Below are 24,031 nucleotides of genomic sequence, written 5' to 3'. Positions count from 1 at the left end.
TGTGACCTGTCAGGCATTCCTGGCCACCAGAACAGTGGCACTGGGCCCACCAGGACTTCCTCATCTGTCCCTGACAGAGAGGATCTTTTCTTTGAGTTTGTTCCTGGGGGAAAGTTTTGCCAGCAAGTGAAGACTGACAGTCTAGGGGTGTGCCTTCAAACATGTGTTTCCATCCTCACCCTGTGTTAACACGGTCAGGCTATTTCCCTATCACTGACACTTGCACAAGCCATGTCTTTTGCTTTATTGAAATCTCCTGTGGCTGAGTGAGACACCCAGAAATTGCAGGGTTCTGAGCCCACAGCTCCACGCTGTCTGGGCAGTGTGGCAGGAACACAATATCAGTGTTTGGCTGTCACCTTGTACACACCCTTATCTCTCCAGGGTCACTGCCTGAGCAAGTGCTCACACAGTGACCTTATTCAGGGCACTTCCTGGGAATGGGCAGGGCTCAACACCTCTACAGCAAAGGCAAAGACATCTCAGGCTGGGTCAGCAGCCAAGGGAAAAGCCAGCACCTGCCTCTGGGAGGAGGTTTCACAGATACTCTACCTGCTAGAGATCTCATACTCTTGAGCATCTACGGCACAGGGAATTCCTGCAACAGTGACAGTTTCTGCAATGTCTTGATGTTTCTGCCCGAGGTTTGAGCCAGTGATGGTGATTCTAGTGCCACCTTCCACTGGTCCAGACAGGGGGTACACCTGCAAAGACATCCGCGCACGTGTAAATGTCACAGTATCTCAGACCTCCACAGTCTGGTGACTGATCTACAGCACAGGGCCCTTCAGCTGCCCTGGTGCAACCTCTGCCTCCTCAGGTCACTGCCGTTGACTCCTTTTACTGGCTTGGACTAGTCCCAGGTTGCAGCCTCATCAGAAGAAAGGCCATAAAGAACATCACAGTTGGAGCCTTCTTTCCCGTACCTTGCTGATGCCAGCAGTCCCCACCCAGAGGTGATAATCCATTTAGAAGGCAAAGACTGCCCTACTTTGCCTTCCCATCAACATGCTGACCACTCCACAGGGCATTTCTGCTGAAGAGTGGGAATGCACAAGCCAATACATGTTACTAGTATTGAAGCAGCAAGCACCATTCCCCCCTCAGCATCAGGACGACAATGAATTGCATGCTGCACAAATGTCAAAGCTCTGTCCCTGAGCAGCATCCAAGGTAAACTAAGACAAGATGCAGCACATGGATGTTGTGTGCCACTGAAGGGAGGACAAGCTGACAGCAAAGGGACACATGGCTACAGACACTTGTCATGTGGCAGTTAGCAGGAAACATTTAAAATAAACAGACAAAAAATAATTAATTCCAGTAACCTGTCGTGCCTTTCCCATCATTGCTGTGCTGTTGTCATTAGGTTTTACCCATCTCTGCCCCAGGCTTAGTTGGGCCAACCTCTTTCAGGGCCTGGCTCAGGACAGTTGGAGGATCCATCCTGTGGACCATTTCCCAGCTCCTGAATGATTCTGGTGTGCCAGTTTCAGCTGAGATACAAATGAATCATTCCCCACTGTTCTCTATTAGCAATCTGAAAGCCCAGCAACAACAGTCTAGAATCCTCACAACACTGAGGGACTCCAATTGAACTTGCTCTTCAGAAGGTCAATAGATTAATGAGCTGCACTGTTTGCACTCTGAGTTCACAGCCCTTGATTTCCACTGCAGAACGGAGCCCTCCTTGCCCTATGTGCAGTACACCAGTGAGCAAATTACTCACAGAGTGAATGAGAGGTGCTGGACACAGGTCTTCAATTTCTTCCTTGCAAGAGCCCCTGAAGATACAGCTGGGGTTGTCACCTCCACACCACACACAGTTGTACTTTGAGTCAGCTGTTTGGCAGCGGCTACAGTCAGAGTGTCCCACAGAGCAGTTGTAAAAAGTCACTGCAAAGGAGAAAAATTCAGAGGTACCTGCAAACATCCCCACAGGGCACAGCATAACTCAGCAACCTACTGTCTTTTACAGACCCCACTCCTCCTGCCCCCGCGACAAGTGACAGAAGTGCAGCTCTGTTTTCCTTAGTTTTGTGATAGGACTACCACAAATATAAAAAGCCTCATTTGAGGATTTCTCAATTCCCTTCCACCTCATCTGCTGTGTTTTTACTGGGAAGGTGTTGCACTCCTACCATGAAGATCTGCAGCACTGTCCACTCGAAGGTGTCGTCGCCTCTGTACAAACACCACAGCATTGAACTCGAGTTGAGGTGCTGTGTAACTGTACTGCAAAGACAAAGATCATTAAGAGGACTTAACAGAGGCAAAAACAAATCAGCTGAATAGGCAAGAAGCACCAGCATCCATACTGAAAAGTGCACAGCACAAACAAGGAACTTCCATGCATGTAGACAGTGTTAGTTGGGGCAGTGGCAGCACAGGCTTGTCCTCATGGTTCACAATCACAATTCTCCTCTAGAAAGAGTAGCAGATTTTGGCTCACTAAGATGAACACTGAAAACCAAGTCTGTGCTCACAAGAATACTTGTTTAACTTCCTAACTACATTTCTAAGTGGCCAATTCCTTTCTACAAGCCACCTGCTCAGAAAGCTGCTCAAGCTGGCATTTATGTAATTTCAGTAGAGCAAACGATGTAGGATCATAATTGGTCTGTAGGGCTCGTGCACAAGAGCCTGTGTTGTTCTTCTCCCTTAACTATACGAGTTTGTAAACTAAAAATTACATCTCTGCTTGCAAATCTTGCCTTAAGTAAAATTCACACAGCATCCATAAGTGTACATGTCTGTTTTAGTTTTCCCTGATAATTTTACAATCCGCAGGCTTGCTTCTATCACCAAGGACAAAATCAGTACTAACAGCATTTTTCTTCTCACAAAAGAACAATTATCATAGGAGCCATGATACAGAGAATGGCAAACAACAGTGCCTCAAGCTAAAGCAGGAGTGGCACCATGCTGGCCAGTTCAGAGACAGCACCACCCCCTGCTACACCTAGTGCAGCAAGAGGTCATGTGGCTCAGGCTGCACAATCTTCCTGAGGCTGAAGGTACCAGTACTGGCAGGCAGCAGCATCATAGCTGAGGGCCCCAGGGTGCTAAATATTCTACAAATACTTAAAAATATGCTCTTTTCTCCAGAGCTTGCCTTCTGTCCTACTCTCTTGCTGACGAAAACCAGCACCTGTGTGAACTGTGAAATGGCACAGCACTCACCTGGTTCATCTGGCAGGTGATATAACAGAGGGATTTGTTTGTTTCTTCTCCTTCCACATAAGCTTCCATCACCACTGTCCTCCCCTCCAAATTCAAGACACACTCATAGTCCCACTGCTGGTCCTGCAGGAGGAGACACATGGCACCATTCCTCAGTGACACAGAGCTTTGGGCTGCACAGATGTCATCCTGCCTCTCCAGTTCAGCACCTTTCCCCAGCCCACCAAGCCATGCCAACTCTATGCTATATTCAAGGGTGCTGTGACTGCCTCCATGTAGGAAGGGCAAACCAACACAAAACACCTAGAAGGGAGTGTGTGTGTGTCACTGTGTGGAGAAGCTAGCACAGAGGGAGAAATAAAAAACCCAAACAGTGGGACTGTGAAGTTATGTCAGTACATCCCTGTGAAACACTAGCTTGGAGATGAAGAATAGAGTACACAGATTAGGGCAGAGCATGTCAAAACCAGTAAGTGTGTATTTCTCCTCCCTGTTTCTTTCCTGTAAACCTTCCACTGAATTGCTTAGATACTTCCTGTAAAAAAGCTAGATATGCATCTCTCTGGAACCAGCTCTGCTCCTCTGAGCAGTGCAGTATGTCAGGTTTAATGTATAAAGCAACAATTAGACTGTGGGTTGCACAGTTCTAAATTTTTTTTTTTTGTCAAAGGTTACTAAATCATTTCTGTCTTGAGAAGCAAAGAGAATTTTTATCAGAGGCACACCCAAGAAACAGCTGTCAAGGATGCTTTTCCCCACTGCTGAAGTTTCAGGTATGGCAGGAATAGCCACATTAACATGAGCATGCCAGAAAGGAAAGGGAACAGAAGACTTGTCTTCAGCTTATGGAGAAACAAACAGGATGGATTCAGCAGAAAGTTATTCCAAGAACTACCACCTGCAGTGCAGCACAGGTGCAATTTAATCCAAATACATACAGATCTTCTCCAGCAGAGAAGTACACCTGTACTCTCCCTTTCTCTGGGTGACCTTCTACACACGAATACATCCAGCTCTGGAATTCTTCATGTACAGAAATAGGTTATTCCTCTAGGAGAAACCTAGGCAGAGTCACACCTGTATCTTACACATATTTTTAGCAGCCCAGCGGCCAGTTCAAACAGTGCCCTGCATTAATGCAATTTCTTGATGGTGATGGCATTGAGCTGACTACCTGGTAGAGGTGGAAGTTCTTTCCCAGCAGTGTTATCTTCCTCGCCACATTGACTGGAAACAACGAAGATCCTTGGATTCCCTGCACACAGGGACATGCATTTGGACCCCAGCTGGGCTCTTCACTCTGAAAAAAAACCATAGGACACAAACCCTCCTGTGTGCTGAAATACTAGATTGGCAATCTGTAAGAAAACTTCAAAGAGTCACTGCTGTGAAGAGTTACTTCAAAGACTTAGACTGTGAATTACAATAGGCCAGTAACTTACCTCCTCCCAAAACTCAGGGGCATCATACTGATAATCGAGGTCAGGGTGAAGGATCCTGGGAAAGTCAGGGACATCCCTCTCTGAAGAATCGCCATCACCCGACAGAAGAGTGGAAGCAGAGAAAAGAGATGTGTCATTCTCAGCCTGCAGCAAATCCATCCAGTCCTCTGTGTCCTGGAGCTCTGTGCCTTCCTCCAGCAGCCACTCTGGGGGAGCTGATGTTGGGAGCCCCGAAACAGGGAGCTCAGTTCCTGGCAACCCAGGAGCATCATCAGAGACAACAGGGCTCCCTGGCACCTGGCTGGGGGTCTGGGGAGATGAGATGGCAGATGTCAGTGCCTCTGTGGTAGGAAAAGGACTTGGAGGCCACTTGAAACTCGTGACTTGAGGGGAAGGTGTTACAGCTGCCAGTGCAGATGTGTGCAGAGGGCTACCCCCGAGGGTGGTGGGTGGCTCTGTGTGCCGGGCCTCCTGGGCTGTGGCTGGCCCTTCAGTGGGCAAGGCTATGTGATCCATGTTTTTAGACGGGCTGGAGAGGACAGATGCAGCAGGAGTTGTCGTCTCTGGCACGGTGACAGGTTTGTCTGCTGGCGGTGGCAGCGGGGGCTCCGTGGCAGCCTGCAGAGAGGCAGCTTCGGTGGGGAGGGGCAGCTGGGTGTAGCCGGGGCTCCGCGCCGGCTCCGTCGCGGTCTCCGGGGCTGCGGAGGGGGTGACATAGACGGGCTCCGTGTGGGGCACAGTGCTCGGGCCCACGTGCACAGGGGTGGTGACAGCCTTTGTGGCCATGGTGGCGGCTGGGGTGGAGGACTTGGTGAGGGGAGCAGCTGAAGAGGGATACACGCTCAAAGTTGGGATCTGAGCCTAGAAAGAAAGAACACGGTGAGATGAGAAGAGGGAAAGACATGAAACAATAAAAGCCAAGCAGAAAAACACTCCGTATGACTTCCCACAGACAAGATGCTGTTTCACCCTCTGGATTTTAATGAGAGCCATATCTTGTATCATCTTGTGCGATGGGATTGGAGAATGTTCACAGTGCAGACGATCCAGCAACACTCCCTCTTCCCACAGATGCCTGCACTGGTCTCCTCTCAGAGGGAGGTCTGTTGTCTTCATCCTCCACAAAAATGCAAGGCCACCTGTGGCAGCCACACACTGGGCATGTGTTCCACCTCCCCGTTGCAACCTCCCTGCCAGTTTGCTCTTTTCCTTCCACTGTGACAACACTGGCTGCATACCCCCAGGACAGTGACCTTCTTCATCTGACTGCACTTCCCCAGAAAGCTGTAGTATCTATCAGGGATGCAGAGCCTCGTGTCACTCCAAGGAGAGCTCCTCTTTGCTCCAACAGCTCACCTCCTTGCTTGATGTGACTGACAGCTGCTATTTTACCTGAGAAGAGATCTGTCTCACTGAGGCTGTGAGAGCACACAGGACTAGGACTGAGCAGGAGACGTACCCTTTCATTGTAGATAATGGTTCCCTCCTCACAGGTTGCTTTGTGGGTGCAGAGGTGCTGCTGGATACACCAGTTACATCCCCAGAGACTGCTCACACACTTCTGGCACCTGGAGGAATGACAGAAAAGCAGCTGCTAAGACTGGACAACCCAGAAAGGGACAGCCACCCTCCCTAAAACTACAGAAGAGAAAAAGCAGGTGCTCACGGTGCCGATTTCCACAGCAGGGCCACTGCAGCACAGTCATAGAAAGAGAAGTCCACAGAAGCAATGAAGATGTCATGGAAACGCACTATAAGCTTTATGGTGACATGATCTGAAAATGAAAATAAAAATTTCTTAGAAATGGAGCCCCTACAAGTTTGCCATACTGTTAGGAGACACAGCATGCTTTAGGATAGACACTGAGGCAGATTCCCTTCCATGCTTTAAGCACCTCACTGGATTATCCTATGGACACTGAAAACAGGTTGGACAAGTTCATCAGGAGTAGTTTGTGACAGCTCTTGCCAGCCCATGGGAAAGAAGCCTAGTCTGAAGATCTGTCCACCTTTATCTCTGTAATTCCACTGCCATCTCTGTATTACAGGAAGAAGTAATACTGAGGCTCAAAGCTGATTGCCTTCTTTTGTCATCCAAAGGAAAATGAAACCTTAGAACTGATGTGCCCTTCACATGCTGCCTTTACCTTGAGAGCTTTGTTCTATGACTAGACTAAGAAGTGTCAGGGAAGAGGTTTATAAGATTTGTAATCTAATTTGCAACAACTGAAGGCTTATCTGCTTTAAAATCCAGGTTTCACTTCAATTACAACCCTCAGGATAGCCCTGTTCTCTTTGAGAAGAGACTGTCACTGTTTTCTGTAGACCAAACAGCTGCAGAGATGGTCAAATCTTACTGCAGCTGATAGCATCAGCTGGAAGGAGATATTTTGCATAAGACAGTACTAAATCGGCTTATAAATCTTGTCCCAGACAAATGCCTTCAACCTGAGAGTTGGTTATTAGTTCTCCAAATAATGGGAGCATACTGCACTCTCTGCTCAAGCCCAGCAGCTGCTGTTTCTCTAGGGCACTTTGCAATAAAAGTAACAAGAACCTTGTGCACTGTTCCTCTCAGAATCAGATTTCAGAGCTCCTCTTGCAAGCAATCTCTAGTCACAGCAAAACAATCAACATGTGAAGAACCAGTCAGATCTAAGCTGGGTTCCTGACAGGATGGCAAGGGAAGCAGTATGCTAACAAAGCATTGATGGAGGGTGTATTGAAACCCAGGATGTGCAGAAAATAAGGGATATCCTGTGCAGCTGGAGGCTGGAGTCACTGCAATACTGCCAACTCCTATCACTGTCATTGAGGTGATTGCATTTGGCAGTGGTGGAAGGGCTAACACCTCCCAGGATTTCAGGGTTATGACACCATATTTATAAATACTCCTTTCTCCAGAAAGGCCATTATTTCCCATGACTGCCAATAATACTGTTTGACAGTACAGAAGATGAGGTCGAGCACTTGCAGATTGAGAGCAAGAGTTTGTGCTACTAACTTGGAGCTCAACAGCTACACATGATGGATGAGCTGGTATGCAACCTATAAAATAAAGCTGGAAAACAGCAAATATTTTAGTGAACTGGGGAAAGTATTATAAGTAGGAATAGGAAAGTATTGGTATCTGAGGCCCTAATGAGATCTCATTTAGAAAACAATGTATGAATCTGGTTACCAGCTTCAAATTCATCTTAGCAGAGTACAGAAGCCACGCAGAGAAGGAATAACAATACAGCGAAGGAGAGAGGAAGTCTGAGAAAAAAGAGAACATGAAGAAGAAGCTGGCACAGTTAAACAGCAAATCTCTGTGCTAGGAATGCCTGGCCATAGCTCAATGAGTGGGAGAAGCAGCGCGGAAGCAAAAGGACAACACAAATAGATCAAACAGACAGAAACCATCCACCAGCAAGCTTATGGTACACAACAGGAGCCACTTGATAAGTCTCAGACACAATATGAAAGCAATGTAGGAAAGGTATCTTGCAATAAAAGCAAGGCTGACTTACAAAGGAGCTGATAAGAATATCTGAAGCCTAGAATAATGAGAACTAGACTGTGGCTTTATCTACACTGATTTTTCACAACTGTGCTTACATTCAGGCCCATACAACTAAACAGAGAAGCAAATCCTGCCCACTCTGCTTGCAGTGGCAGTGCATGAAGCCCTCTTCCCTCTGCCTGACCACCCTGAATGGAGACCTGGTGGGTTTGCTCCAGACTAAAGCAGCGTGAAAGCCAGGTATTAAAATATTGCAAATAATATTGAAAATGAAGGAGTTTGAATGAGTGTGTTAGCTGAGTTCTGGTGTCATGTTATGTCCATGGAGATTGCTTCATACCTACTAGCCAGCTGCATACTCGCACAGAAAAATCTGTTCAGCCATTTAGGTGAATGGTGTGGAATGTGTCCCAGTGGACACCTGTCTTTTACTTCAGATGAACAAGAGATCAGCTCATCCAAGCTCACACTGACAGGCTGGGTAAAATCCAATGCAAAGAAAACAAATTGAGAACTTTCCAGGTTTTTAGAGTGGCCAATCAGCAGTACTCAGCCAGCTACTCTTCACAGGCTGACTGTGTATTTCCTGAGGTTATGCCGCATTGCAGATTTATTTATCTCTTTAAAGACCATGGGTCTCTTCTTGCCTTCCCTTATGTATTTCCTTCTCCCACTACATGGATTTTGAGAAGGTTGCATTTTGATTGGTTTTAACAATAAAGCAATATTTATGAGAGTTTTCTCCCCAGATTTAGGAAAAAGCTGCCAAACCAGCCATCTCTCTAGACTGCATTTCAGATCACATTCAGATTTGCATACACCCCTTCAAACAGGATCTCTTTTCCAACTATCAGAATTTGGCATTGGAATTTGGCAACAGCCCAAAATAGCACAGGAAGTGTGTGACACAAGTAGAAAGCAAACAGATATTATGAGGAATGAAATGAACACCTGCTGACAGTCCACATACATTCATGGCTGTTAATCCTGGCAATATGATGGCCTACAACAGACTTTCTCCCAACAATGTTATCAGAGCTATTATGCCCATTTAAAGCATTTCACTAACCTGTTCCTGTTGGCAAAGCTGGTGCTTGGCTGGGATCTGGAGAAGGGCACATGATTCCTGACTCTGTCAGAACCGCTGGGCTTTCGTAATCTTCAAAATAACATGAGTAAAATTCTTCCTCACGCAGAGAAGGTAAGTCCGAGATGGCCAAGAATATCTGTCAGTTCAATAATAGCCAGTAAATAATTTGCTTTCATTTAATATAATTTGTTGGTTCTGTTTTTTTCAAGAATCCCATAAAGTAATTATCTACAAAAATGCTCATTTTCCTATAATGTCTCCTAGGACTGACTATTCCATTCATCATCTCTTGCCATTCCTGAACTGAACTTGGCATCCCTCCAGCAACTGATAACTTCCCCCACTGCTCAAGCCTCTAGCAAAAGACAGGTTCTTGCCACCTCCTGACACAATGACAGACTTCAAATCACTCCAGCACCTTCTTAGCTTTTCTGCCAGCTATCACATGCCAGACAGGAGCTGTAATTTTGGGCCACTCCTTTCAGGCCTTCCTGACAGCAAGTGACAGAAACACTGAAAGCACAGACACAGGCACCTTACAGATACTAAAACAAGGAGGATATCCATTCAAGCAGGCATCACATACTCCAGAATTTAGCAGGCAAGGACATTTAGTTTCAGAGAAAACAACGAAACAACCAAACAAGTGAATTAACAGCTTGGCTGTACCAGGAGATAAGTCCCTCATGTGAGGCAGACAACGTGCCTGAAGGTTCAGTGTTTCAGCACCCCAGTGAAAGCAACAGAAAGACTTGTGACTCCTCAGTTTGCAGAGGACTTTCTATAAGCTTAAGCACCATCAGAGGATCACCCCCACTCACATTTCTCTTTTCCTCTCTGCTGATATTGGCTGGAGTTAGTGACTGGACAGACAGACACTGCTGCGTGGAGTTAAAGCTCCAGAGCCACTGCTCACTCAGCCGGGACCGCAAGCACTCGGAGCGACGGCTGCACCTGCAGGGAAACAGCAAGAAGCCCTGTGAGACCTGAGCAGCAGTTTGTGTTTGGCTTCCAAGCAGACACTGGCTGTCTCAAGCCTTGCTAGAGTCTTGGGGAAGCTGCTGCACAAGCCACTGAAGTCCCAGCCTCCCACCACCTTCAATAACAGGATGAACTGTTGTGAAATTATGGATGGTAAGCACTTCTTGGGCTTCAGGGTCATGAACTAATTCCTGTGACTTTCTACAGGGAGGCAAAGCCAGCAGGCAGACACAGACACTGGAATAAACCACATCTCATTAAGCAACATCAGTAGGGGAACAAGTAGTAAAAGAGTGCTAAATAAGACACCAGAAGAAGAGACAAGATAGTTTCTCTAAACTTGCAATGTGGTAGTTTGAGCTGAAGTCAGACTAAAATCAGGCTGAATCTAATGAACAATGTGAATTGTGAGTGGTGCCAAAGACCCAAAAAGCAATGGAAAGATGCCCCCGTGTGCAACTGCTATTGCTGCTGGCAGTGTTTGAGGGAAGCAGAGAGAGGAATGGCAAGTTAGAGCAAATATCCCATACAGGAACTAAAAATAAACAAAATCTAGACACAGATATAAGGAAGAGAGTAAGCAGAGACAATCCCTAGGCACTCTCCCTCCAAAATCCTTACAGGTGAAGAGGGATCTATCTTACCTTCCCTGAAGGACACACCAGCCACAGTAGGGATCTTTCAGTGCCAGACAGGATTCACAGTCCAAGTATAGGGAACATTCCATTATGGGAACCTTTACTACCTGTCAGAGAAAAAAATGAAAAGTGAAAAACACAGCACACAGCTCCCAGGTCATTGGCTAATTAGCAAGTCCCATCATCCTCATGCTCATCAAAACAACTTTTTGATCCTCAATTTATCCTCCCTTAAAGACAAACAAAATGGGAACAAGTTTCCAGAGCCCATTTGAATGGCAATTTCACATATTGATGAAGGACATCTAAACACCAAGCTGTAGAGGAGCACTGAGGAAAGCAAACTGTATTGCTATTCATTGGTTATTCTGCAACACATTTTGCAAGCAGGAAACTGTATTTAGTCATAAAACTGCATTTTAACAAAGTGAATTATAGAATAGCCAACTGAATATCATCCACTCTTTTGCTTTTCTGGACTCTGTCCTGACACATAAGTGACTGAAGCTGGAGACAGCAGCTACAGCTGAGGCCTCTGACTCCATCTGCACTATTGCCCAGCTCTACCTGGCAAAACTATCATTTTGACTGAAAATAGACCTTGAAGCTTTGATCAGTGTGGAATAAAAACTTTCTGCCACCTCAGGGTAAATTTTACTTGCAAAATTCTTCTGCTTCAACTTACCATCCTTGCTGATTTCAGCCTCTTGCCCTCTTTAATCTGCTACTACACTTCAGCTACTACTGTCAGCTACTTTGAAATACCAACTTCTAATCCCAGACCTATTACTTTTGCTAAGTACATGATGTAATTTGCATATTTTAATTGGCAGAACAACTACTGTTAAGGATATATTTCAGATTTCCCTAATCTTCTTCCACTCACAGATTTCAACTCCTGCTTTGAAGTGTTACAAATTTTACAAGTATCTCAAAGTGCACTGGGGGAGTAAAGGGAAGCAGTGGTTCTCATTTTTTGTTTATTCTTTCCTTCAGAGTAACTCAAGGACTGCTTTTCCTTTGCTAGGAGAATCCTTTTTTTTTCCAGTTCAAGGAGCTGATATGAGTGGTGGTAAAAATCCTCTCAAATAAAGTATCCATAGCTGGATTTCCTACTCAGCAGACACCAATATCCCAAAAGCCTGAGGCATTGCAATGCCTCTTCTCTTTCACCTGCCTCTAGGCACAAAGAGAATTACAGAAATCAGGGGTAAAGAGAAAGTTGCTTTACATGGGTCCTTCTACAGCCTGATTTCATCTGCAAGACTATTATTATATCCCTGGTCAGAGAACACCTCTGCTATCTGAAGACATTTTCCACACATTTCTGCTTTTTCTAGGTTACAGAAGAACAGCTTGATCTTTTAACTGATTAAAACCAGAAGAGCTACACTTTAATGACACAAAATCTCTCTTTTCTCTTTTTTAACTCCTGAAAACCAAGATGGGTCACATGTGAACCCAGAGGCTTTCTTCTGCTCAAATGGAGATGCAAACTGTAATCCAAACAACTCCTGCTCAACACAGCAGAATCCAGGAATTGGTGGTCCCTTGTATTCATGCCAGCAGAGCAGCTTTTTACAGATTGCATTTCACATTCCTCCATCACTGCTGATACAGCCTGACAGACTTCAGAAAATGCACACACAAACAAGCCACAGATTAGGCTAAAAAGCTTTCTGCATGCTTCCTCCAGCTTTTGGGAAAGGTCAGTCCCCATTCCTGTAAGAAGACTGGCAGGCAGCTGCTGCTCAGCACAGGCTTAGCCAGGTGCAGTTTCCCTGCCTCCCCTGCTCCAGTCAGCAGTTTGTCTGGACAACTAGTGTTTTCAGCTCCTCTGTGGAAAGGATTGTATTGCTCTTACCATTGACTGGGTCATGACAAAGAGGTGCTCCTGAAACTGGTCGAACAGCAGGTCTCCACTCACCCTGCTGTTCACCTGGATAGATACTGAAGCATAGGTGTGTGCCTCTCCCTGGGCTCCCAAGTACACCTGCAAGAGAGCCACAGTCATGAGCAGGCAAAGCACCACCACAGGAGCTGGGGGCACATGTGCTACAACAGAAACAAACTGGAACTGCTGCTGTGTGCAAGGGTTTTAACCTCCCACCAGAACTCTGTGCAGTGACTTCAGCCATGTGAAGCACGTGCCCAGAAATACCTGTGCAAACCACGTAGGATGCACCAGCCCTGCTGCTGGCTCAGTGCAGATGTAACCAAAGACAATGTGACCACATTTGGGGCATTCACATTTTTCACAGACAGTACAGGGTGAGAAGAGACCATCTGATAGTAACCATCTTTAGTAGGAACCCAACTTTCCCAGGAAAATTAATACCTGCCCTTTTCCTCTTCTACCTGAGCATTCCTGGCTAGTTTTATCCTTTTTGCTGTGTGCAGATCATACCTTGTGCAGCCTTCCTCTGCTGTCCCCCAGAAAAGCAATGGTGTGGCCATCTTCCACATTCACTGCCACAGCTGTCAGACGGGCATCAGTTTTCTCCAGGAGAGGGGCTGCTTCCAGGGGCACCCGGCTGGCCATAGGGCTGGGAGTGTGGTCAGAGCCACAGGGGTAGGCATACAGGGTGTCCTTTTTGGAGGAGTGAAAAGAACAGGGAAATCAGCACAAAAAAATGGGTACAAATAACGTTAGGACATTTAACACTTCCCACCATCCCCCTTCTACCCAAATTCTCCAGCAGTGAATTCAGCTTTAACCCCTCTAAGCTTTTTTATTGAGGGCAAAACCACCCATATTTTAATAATCAGTTTAGGTATGTTGACTGTCTGCACCCTCACAGAATCCTGCAGACATTTCAGCCAGTTCATTCAGCATCAGTAATGAAATGCATTGAAACTCCCTCAAGTTCTCAAAAAACCATTTCTGTTACACACTGCCATGATACTGCTTTGGGGAAGATTGTGTTTTTCTGAACAAAGGAAAAAGTAGAGAATTTCTGTTTCCAGTGCAAAGACACCTTGAGACAAGTTCCATCTCAAGCCATTTGCCCGGTTTTGCTGTAACACCTACAAGTTAAATTCTAAGACTGAAGTAGAATCAGGACACACATAAACACAGGATGGGACACAACCTGCTCCAAAGAGCTCACTAACTGCACTTAGGAATCAGAGAGCACATACAAGAGACATCATTGCACACAGCTTCAATCTTTCCAAGTCTTGTGAGAGTTCTGAACATTAACTCCACTGCTCTGTGCAGAAACAGTCATTCTTCTGTTCCAGTTAATTCCCTCCCAGTGCCACCAAACCTTCACTTACTGCATTCTAAAGAGGGACAACGAAAGCTGCAAACTTATTTACTATTTGTTGTGTGCAGAGAAAAGATATCCCATTATGATTCATCTTTTTCCTAAGTAACAAACTCAGTCTTGTCTAGGATAGTTCCTCTGTTGCTTTATATCTTTGTTGGTGCCTTGTTCCATGTCCATTTCAATTTTACAGTATCCTTTTGGAGACTGAATGCAGGATTGTTCACCCAACAATTAGTATCTAAACCACCATTTTTTAATTGATCAGTGTCTTGTCTTCAAACAATGTGGCTTGTGTAAATTCAAGATTTTCATCACGAAATCCCTTATGGATAACGTTTTCACTCTCCTCTCCAGCTCCTCACTAATTACTCTGACAAAGCTGAGCGTGGAGCAGCACATTAACTGTGCAGTCCATACTGACTCCAGCTCTCTCTCTTGCCTCAGGCAACATGGTTCAATTTAGACTCCTTGTGAGCAGAGTTACATATTCCTTCTGTCTGATGTCTGTGGCTTTGCATTTGGCAGCTCAGGCTGCTCGGTACCAACCGGCACCAGGCAACGGAGCTGCCCCCGTCAGAGATCCATGATAACAGCACATCATGGCATTCCTGAGCTGTCTGCTTATCTCCACTCACTGATCCCGGGGAAAACCTGGCTATTTCTCCCCTCTCCTCCCATTTCTACCTTTTTTTCCTTCCTTTTTTTGTGGTTTGTGTTGTTGGCTTTGCTTGTTTTTTAAATACTTGACTGCTTCCTGGAGAAACCAGAAGCAATCGGCAGCTTTTGGTAAGGTCTGTGGAAATCCCACATGAAAATATATTTAACTTGCTCAGCTCTGTTCCCTTCTCAAATGCATTGTTATCTTTGCAGGGAAGCAAGGCTTGACACAGCAGTCCTATTAACAAGCCATGCCAGTTTGACTAGCACTGCCTTTACTCCAGGGCCTTATTGTTTTCCTTTCAAATACTAATTCAATGATTTTTCTCCGCACTTGGTATAAGGTTCTGACAAAGTCTGAGGAGGTTATAGCTTTTAATGATTGCTAGTTTTCACCATCCTCTAAACTATCATTCATTTTTAGTGGTATACATTTTTTTAACACCTGTCATTTGATTTTTAAGCTTCTTCCAATAGAGTTCTTGCAACTTAAAGATTCCTATTTCTCCAGCTATCCAATTCCTGTAAGATTTATTAGGAAGCAGACCACCGCCAAAATTCCATGCTCCAAAGCATTAAGTGCTTATTTTGAATGGGATTCTAAATATCTTTTGCAACCTTTGTACAAATTCTGGAGACTAATGGCCTTACTACTGGCTGATTTTTCAAAGACTGCTTAAAAAATGTCCACATACAAGTCAGAAATATTTGTAAGCCAGTCGTGCTCAGCACTGCTGTTGCCTTTATGTGATGCCAAGGGCAAGTCACCTGACACACAACATTTATCTACCATAAACCAACATGACCTGTGCAAGCTCTCCCAGCACTGGCACAGCCCAGCCCTGGCCTCACAGGGGCTGTCTGTATAAAGTACTTATATAAATTTACATGGAAGCTGTTTGAATTGCTTGCAATGAACAACATCTTGGCAACGTTGCAGAAAATGCACTTGAGGAATCATCCAGTATCTTAATGAAATGCAGCAGCTGCTGCTGTGAATTCTGCTGTGTGTATCCTATCTGCACAGGTAGGAAACAATAGGGCAAGCTATATCTAGGCATGAAGAGCCTAAAAACAAAAGGACAAGATACATGCCTTGAAAACTACACCCACAGATGACATGCAGCCTTCCCAAGCCTTGTAGAAACATTTCACACTTCCAATTTATCAAGTCACTAAACAGCATCCACGCAGCCTCCTGCATCTTGTAACCAATGAATCGCCAGCAAACTGAACAAATGTACTGGATCTGAAATTCTTATGAAAACAAACTGGGTTTTTTTTTTTCCCCCAGTTCAAGAGATTGTATTGAACTGTAAAACTCAATTTTAGTCTCCCTTTTTAGGCTGAAATCCAGAGGCAGGACTAACTAAGGAAAAGGGCATACCTTATGCACTAGTAGGTTTGGAGGCAGAAAAATATGAAATTAATTAGCATTATCCTTACATCCAGCACAAGCTGCCACCATTGAAAACAAGTTAAAACTGTTCCTGCATAAAACGTTTATTGACAGCCACTTCCACGCAGCCCTGAGTGGAGCAGGCTGGAGCTGGCACAGACCTTTACATGCTGTTAGATACAATTTGAGCGACAACCGCTACCGTGTGCTGAATGGTGAAGGACCAGGTTCGTTAGGACATTTACATACCATTGGACACACTTGTTAATAAGACATCACACTCTGGTCAGCCCACTCAAGCCAAACCATCCAGCTGGGACCCTGGGATCACGCACCAGGAATCACAGACAGACTGCCTTTTCCTCCCACCCTGTGCATACACTTCTCCATTGGATCAAATGGTGTAAGGGTACTCTGCATAATTTTGAATGAAAAATTCATCTGCTCATACCTGTTCAACATTTAACTCCCTTAAGCTTCCCTAAAAATCACTTCTAATAAGTCATTCCATGTGGCCTTTCAAAGGACTCACAGCACATGCTTAAGAAATACAGTGAAAGCGAGACAACAAGCTGGGCAGTCTCTTTCTTCCCAACTCTTCCTACCCTCACACTCATCCTGCTCCAAGTCTGCTCTTTACCCTTCCCTTGTCCCACAAGTACTCTACAGTCAGCTTTAACTACTGAAAGGAAAACCATAATTTTAAGACTGGTTTTGAGCCACACACCCAACCCCAGAAACTTCTAAAGCTCTGTGGTAACACTTTGCTCTTTGTAGCAACAGGCTGGGAAGAGGCAATTCTCTGGACATTCTGTTCTGTAGAGAGAAGATAAAAGATAACCTACTGCTCTGCTAAGGACCTGAAATACCCCTGGTGCAAACAGGCTGCTCATAGTCACAGAGCCTCATGCTAGGACACTGCATCCAGGAGAGCACTGCTGCCCTGTGTTTGAATCACTGTCCCTGATTTTGCAGCCAGTGTAGCTGCCAGATGGAGAGAATTCAGGGTCACAGCCACTTTAGGTCACATTTTCATCCTGCAACATCCCATCATGCTTTTGTCACTGTACTTAAAGGACTATCACCTCTTACAGCTCTGGAGAACAAAAGCCAGCTCAGGAGAAGGTCTTTCTTGTGCCCAAAGTCTGCACGACTAAAGCAGCCTATAGGAAACTGGGATTTTCACAGAATCACAGAATTATTAGGATTGGAAGGGACCTCTGGAGACCATCTAGTCCAACCCCTCTGCCAAAGCAGGGTGACTTAAAATCTGTTACACAGGAGTGCATCTAGGAGGGTTTTCAACATCTCTTTGTTGACACTTGGTTTGCTAACAATGTTCCTTTTTGTTCCTGAGTGTTCTTGCAGGAATCTGTTGTGAGGTGCACTTCACTATAAGCAACAGGGACCCAGCACACCCCTTAAATTCCCTTCCCAACACACAGGAGCACATACACATGCCCCTCTCCTTCCCTGCAGTGCAGACCAGGAGATGACACAGATAAAGAATGACTTGAACAGCAGCTTCAGTGCTCTTGCCTGGTATTGCCACAAGACAGGCCTCAGGGCCAGGTCACACCAGATGCTCTTCCCACTGCCACATACAGATCCTCTCCCTCTGCAAGGACTCCTGCCCATGTGGGGCACAACAGACTGAGCCCAAAGGCTTTTAACCCAGATTTCAACATCCATCTGTGTAAGCAAGACAACTTCAGGAACACAGAGCAACACAAGAACACGCAGCAGACTGCTCAAAAGTACAAAGCCACTTACCGCTGGCAGCTGGACACAGTTGGAACTGACATCATATTCAATATATGCCACTTCTGTCCCTTCCTCTGACTTCCCATCTCTCATGTAGCAAACATCCCTAGTCCAGTTGGTCAGGCGATCCACCTCCTCCATTGTGTAGACACAGAGCGCAGACTCCTCGCTCAGTTTCCCAGAGGAAGCCTGCCAGGCAGAGAAAGCTGCAAACAGCACTTCCCCCTCGGTGTCCAGCTGCCCCTGGGCCAGCTCCTTTCCCGGCCGGGTGACATAGGCTGCCTGCAGGAGGCTGTATGTGTTGGCTTTGCTCTGGCAGAGCAGAGGTAACTCCACGTACGAGTAATAGTGGGAGTCATCCAGGCAGATGCGCGAGATGTAGGTCTTGTACTCACGCGACTGGGATTTGAGGTCCCGCCGGTAGAAGAGGAAATAGACACTGGAGTGGTAAGTGAAGGATTTAATGAAATGGTGGTTGTACTCTGACAGCCGGCCCACAGCCAGTTTTGCTGTTTCTTCATAGGAGAAAATGGAGTGAGAGTCTGTTGCTTGAACATCCCCTCCGTGGGCCCGGAGATTCCGGGTTGTGATGGGAGGAATTCCTCCTCCCACTCCTCGGCTGGTGTACCCTCGTCCCACAAACAGCAAGGGCACCTCATCCTTGGAGTAGGCGATGAGTCCCACAGTGGTGATATTGGGATCGTTGGCAGCCACATACTGAGTGTCACCAGGGCTCTCCGGCCGGAAGAGGACGTGGTCGATGGACTCCAGGCTCCTCTTCTCACAGATCCCCTGGTGGACACTGCCACACACGATGAGCTCCTTCTGCACAGTGTTCACCAGCAGCAGCTTGTTGTGATTGTCAGTGTGGTGTGCCTGAGGGCACTCCAGCTTTGAGACCGGTGGGAGGCAATCCTTACTGTCCAGAACTGGCCCAGTCTGAACCATGTTCTCCAGCAGCAGGTCGGATGACAGCTGAAAGAGAAAGTTGGTGGCCCCCAAGTAAATGGTCCCAGATTCCAAGTCCATGGACAGGTGGAGGAATTTTGTAGCATTGTGTGAGAACGTGACATACTGCAGTCCCCACGGAATTGATGCTCCCAAGAAACAGAGAACAGGAAGGAAGAACGTTCCCAGAGGCATGGTAAACACTCTGCAAGAGAGGAAAGGCTGTTATAACTCCTTGGAGCCAGAAGTAAAGATTTATACTCAAAAATCCTTCAATAGCACCCACAGCAAGAGGCCTTCAGGAGAATCAGAGATTTAATTCAGTCAGCTCCACATCAAGATGACAGGCACAGCATCCTCAGGAGAAGCTGCAATAGTGCAAGTAAATGCAACACTGAAGCTGATCACTACTCTTGTAACATCAGAAAAAAATCCACATTTAACTTGACTCCTGCACAGCTGAGCTACGATGCTGTATTGGAAGTTCTCCAGGACAGCACCAAATTTCCATAGGAGCCAGCATGTTGCATATGGTGTTAATGAGCAACACCACAGTAAAACAAACCACTGTCTAAGACAAACACAACCTGCAGGACCATTGTTTAAATAAACTGTGGCTGAGATCCAAACTGGAGCAAACTTATAAGCCCTTCACTCTGTATTTGATCTAGATATCATAATTAAACCCTCTCTTTGTTAGCACTTATGGCTATCAACAGTCTCTTGTGGGTCTAAAGCTGTTCCACTCGTGCTTCAAAAGAAACCTTCCCATGTCATCTCTGCCACTAAGCATCACTCACCCAAGCAGAACCTGGGTGCCAGGATTAAGCCTCTGGAATATCAGTCACATCAGCTCCTAGCCTCCTCTCTGGGGCTATCAGTCTGCCCCCAGTCCTGCCAAGCCAGACCCTGTGGGACCCCCTCTTCTTGGGAAGTTACACAGCACACCAGGTGAGGGAGAGATCACCTTTACCTGTTCACCTGTTACTGCACTCTCTGGGGTAGAAGTCTCTTACTGGCACTCATTTCTCCACAGCACTTCTCCCAGTACTGTGAAAGGTGATTCAAACATGACTGTTGTGTGGACAATGCTCCATTCCTTCCCATGTCTCAAAGCGCAAGCAAGTCCACATAGGGTGGATGTTGGAGCAGACCCAGGGAACCACCAGACCTTTCAGCTCCTCTCCAGAGAATATTTAGACCAGCTCCTTTTGAAACCTACTGAGATCCACTCAAGCCATGCCATGGATGGCAACAACTGCTCTGGACAAGATGGGGAACCCCACAGCCTGGTGGAAATGTGGTAATAAGTACCTGCAACATTTAGATTAACACTTTCCCCATGGAGAAAGGGAAACAGCTGCAACTACTCAATAATTTACTATGAGTACCACCTCATTTAAATTGAGAAGTAGATGGTGATGCAGCTGTGAATCTATTTCCTTCCACCCCTCCCTCCCTCTTGCAGACCGGGTATCAAAGCTGCACAGAGCTACACAGCTGCCAAGCTGGGTCAGAGGCTCTGTGGAGCTGATGAGTACAGTATCTCCTCCAGAACTGCCCTGTAATCTGCTCTGCTCATTTTGGCAACTCAGCTCCTCAGGGGTGATATTAATTTTGTAGTTAAAGTTAAGAAAACTATCATCACTTCCCTCCTAGGGCATCAGCCCCCTTGGGTCTTCCTGGTAAGCTCAAAGTGCTTTTAGCTCAGAAGTGCTTAAAGCATAGAGGTAGAAAAAGACCTGCAGCATTTAAAGAATAAACTACTCCAGCATTTACTTCAGGACTTAACCCATTTAGGCCACAAACTTCTCAGCCCATAAACTGTGTCTTACACTCATTCTATACAATGCCCAGCACACAATGTGCAGAAAACACAGTAGCAATACTGAGAACAATAGCTGTAAGACTCTAGATCCATCTTCTGCTCCCCTGCTATGGCAAAAAAACCCCACAGAAGTCTGCTTTCCGGCTCCTTTGTCAGTAAAACTGGCATCTTTGCTCTACCTAAAGACCAGTTGAGAGGATTAGTTTACTTGTGAAATCCAGCGGATGGAAGGTATTATAAAAACAACACTTTATTAAATATAGGCTTTGTGAAGCTCTGGAAAAGTTCCACTTCACACGGTTCTTGTAGGTAAGTAGGCAGCACTGTCAGGATATGCCCAGGCACAGGAATGCTGGCTCTGGGCTGGCAGCTTTCCCCCAGAGCACACAGCCACTGATTCACACCGCACCAGCGCCGTGTTTAGGCTACGTGCACACTGGGGCTTTTGTTTGCCCTGATAATGGACACTTAGTGCTTTCTGCTTCAGAGCTATGAACACACTCTGCTTCACCCAGACTGGCAAACAGCCCTGAACTACCCTAGGAGTCTCTTTTTCCAGAGTGGTAACTGAGTACATTGTGGCACCTGAGAAACCCTCATCGTTTTGGAGACGTTATGTGAGAAAACCCAGCAAGGAGATACATACAGACTGAAGGAAGGAGATCTAATTTGACTCTATCCCCTCAGGTTTAGATCAGCAGAAAAGATCTTGCTCCAACTCCAACATGTCAGTTATTTTTAATGCTTTTTTCATAATTTCTATTGGAGAGAACTTGATTTAAGGAACCCTTAACCACACAACTGTCTCTGTACCTCTGCACTGCCATCACGCAGATGTCATGATGGCTTGTTGTGCGACTGTCTGGAGTCTCCTCAGTTTCAAAGCTGAAAATGCCTGCAAACAAAACAATGGGCTGATGGCCATCCAACAGCAGGAGCTTGACTATGTTGTGAACAGCAACAATGACATGGAGAAGAGAATCTTTGATCTGGAAGCAGCTGAGAATCACAAGACGTCATTATAACTACACCACTCTGAGGAATCTGTAATCTTCTTTTGAGCTAATGCAACCTTCCTCTGCCAGCACTTACAAAGTAAAATCGGCATGTGTCTCCAGGATTTATGGATTCTGAAACAGTGGCTTTCTGGCTAGAGGTTATGCTTACAAGCTGCACAACTCTGCTCTGTGTCCCACAGAGCTCCACTGGCAACCACCAGGGCAGAACTAACCAGTACTTCAACTCACATGACACTACTCCAGCAACATGGATCCTGTTACAAGCTCATTGATCTGTATTTGAACCTACCCCAAATGTTTCACTGAAAGCATTTTACCTATTGGAGCAACTCTACTGGAAAGAGGTTGGAAAATCAATTAGTCCTTCATTCCAGCAGACCATAATCAGATCTTGCTGTGGTCAAGGCTCTAACATATAGATACTCTTCTTTCAGTCACTAATATCCCCCTTGAAGTCACTTTGTGAGGAGCTAGTCCTTAAAAGTGATTCAGATAAGAAACTACTGTCTAGTCCTCATGACTCTGTGAGAACAGAGAAAACAAAACAGAATGGTAGTACAGCATGTTCTGCAGGCTGGTTCTAATCACCCTGCACAATGGATAAACACTGAATATAGTGCTCTTTGTTGCTCTTTGCTACAGATCCATTAGCAAATGAACTCGTATTTATTGCTAGGTGAGCAAACATACATTAGAAATGAGCATGATTGTGTAGCTATCAGTAGCTAGAAGCATTTGCACCATACATGAGAATAGAGAGGGGAAAAAAGCCAGCAGTGTGTTTTGATTCCATTTTCCAAGTTGTTTCTCAAGCACAGGCATCACTGCCTTTTTTATGCTTGCCTTTCAGTTAAGCCCATGACAACCTCTCCGGGAGGACAGGAAGGAGGAGGATAACCTACATTTAAATCTGATGGTTTCATGACAGGCTACACTACAGAGCTCTTTATGGATTTACTGAACCGTTCTGCTTCCTGTGCTCACTGCTAGTGTATAACACAGCTGTTGCAGACAGATTGCACTAAAAGTGTGTAGCCTTTAATTAATTCTGAGTGCAATTGCCAAGCTTTAAAGATTCATTTTAAACATTCCATTTTTTTGATGAATTCCCGTTAAATAGGAAAATGTTCCAGACAATACTCTGAACATTGCCTCTAACTCACTCTAAAATATTAATATCCAAATAATACTGCTGAGTTTCATTTATTTAATCTGGATCACAACAGAAGGGCTGGAGGATTAGTCAGTTCTGCCACAGAATATTTATATCACAGCCACGTAACAACAACCAGTAACATTAAAGCAATGGCACTATTGTGTTACTTAAAATTTGAAGTAAGACCGTGTTTTCTGTAGCACTATTTTTACCTCCCTGACCTCACGTATCCCTCTGAGAAACTTTGCTTATTTAATAAAGAAACAAACCCAGAACTCATCTGGGCACATTTTAACAGCGTATCAACACATAGAGATTATTCCAATCCTCCCAGATTATTTCCCTAATACCACATTCTATCCTCCAAACACAGAGAGGTCAGTTAATGTTCCAATTTCTAGCTGGATTTCATACTCACCACCAAACCCAGCAAAATTAGCCTTGGAAAAAAAATAGGTCTCTGAAATCTGCACCTGCAATTTCCACCTTATCATTTGCAGAGCCAACCCACAGTGTGAGCACTAAAAGATTTAAAAATTAAAAGCACCCTTCTTCCAGCTGCACGATGACCCTTGTGCTCCAGCACATTCAAATGGGCCAGCAGCAGGAAGACGACCACTGCTCTGTTTTCTGCACAAAAGCCCTGAATTATAGCCCCCTTCTAAGCTTCATATGCTCAACAGAGACTTGCTGTTTTCTGCTGTGAAAGATGGCATTCGCATTAAATAAATACATCTCCTTTGAGTCCTATTTACTACTACCAGGCCAGTTCCCTGCTCTGTTGTTTAAGAAGACTTGCACCAAAAAGCTTTGGCAAAGATGAACACAAAACACTGTTTTCCAAGTAAAATTGGCCCCAAGGAGAATCCTAAGTTCAAGCAATCCTGTCAGAGCAGGACTGGCACAGACAAGAGAGCTCTGTTATACCAGATGTGAACAACACCAAAGCTGAGGTCAAAATAACTTATAAAAAACCCCCAAACCCTTAAAGAGAGTATCAAATATGAAATGGCAAGGTGCAGAAATTCTGTACTACAGAATTAACAGCATTCTTAGATAAATACTTGGGAAAATTATGTTTTCTAAACCTTTGATAGTTATTGCTGAACATTACAAGGTACCTTTCTGGATGGTGATTAAAGTTTTACT

The 24,031-nt window shown here is 45.4% G+C and overlaps 1 protein-coding gene across 4 annotated transcripts in view; it reads right to left on the bottom strand.

Annotated features, from left to right (window-relative positions):
• The window catches only part of PLXNB1 (plexin B1), a 77,077-nt gene that overhangs the window by 20,236 nt on the left and 32,810 nt on the right, over positions 1-24,031 (bottom strand). For all 4 annotated transcript variants that reach the window (XM_064432770.1, XM_064432771.1, XM_064432772.1 and 1 more), the window contains 14 exons: positions 17,941-19,084; positions 13,247-13,429; positions 12,704-12,832; positions 10,846-10,946; positions 10,042-10,174; positions 9,200-9,356; positions 6,292-6,400; positions 6,085-6,193; positions 4,626-5,486; positions 4,358-4,483; positions 3,184-3,306; positions 2,142-2,235; positions 1,730-1,896; positions 553-704 (listed from right to left, as the gene is read on the bottom strand). In XM_064432770.1, the coding sequence (XP_064288840.1) occupies positions 553-704; positions 1,730-1,896; positions 2,142-2,235; positions 3,184-3,306; positions 4,358-4,483; positions 4,626-5,486; positions 6,085-6,193; positions 6,292-6,400; positions 9,200-9,356; positions 10,042-10,174; positions 10,846-10,946; positions 12,704-12,832; positions 13,247-13,429; positions 17,941-19,074 (3,578 nt within the window). In that variant the 5' untranslated portion in view covers positions 19,075-19,084. The remainder of the gene's footprint in view (positions 1-552; positions 705-1,729; positions 1,897-2,141; positions 2,236-3,183; positions 3,307-4,357; positions 4,484-4,625; positions 5,487-6,084; positions 6,194-6,291; positions 6,401-9,199; positions 9,357-10,041; positions 10,175-10,845; positions 10,947-12,703; positions 12,833-13,246; positions 13,430-17,940; positions 19,085-24,031) is intronic.

Source organism: Passer domesticus, chromosome 9 (genome assembly GCF_036417665.1).
Source record: "Passer domesticus isolate bPasDom1 chromosome 9, bPasDom1.hap1, whole genome shotgun sequence".
NCBI lineage: Eukaryota > Metazoa > Chordata > Aves > Passeriformes > Passeridae > Passer > Passer domesticus.
The sequence above is the reverse complement of the archived record's forward strand: the minus strand, read 5'-3'. Positions and strand labels throughout refer to the sequence as shown.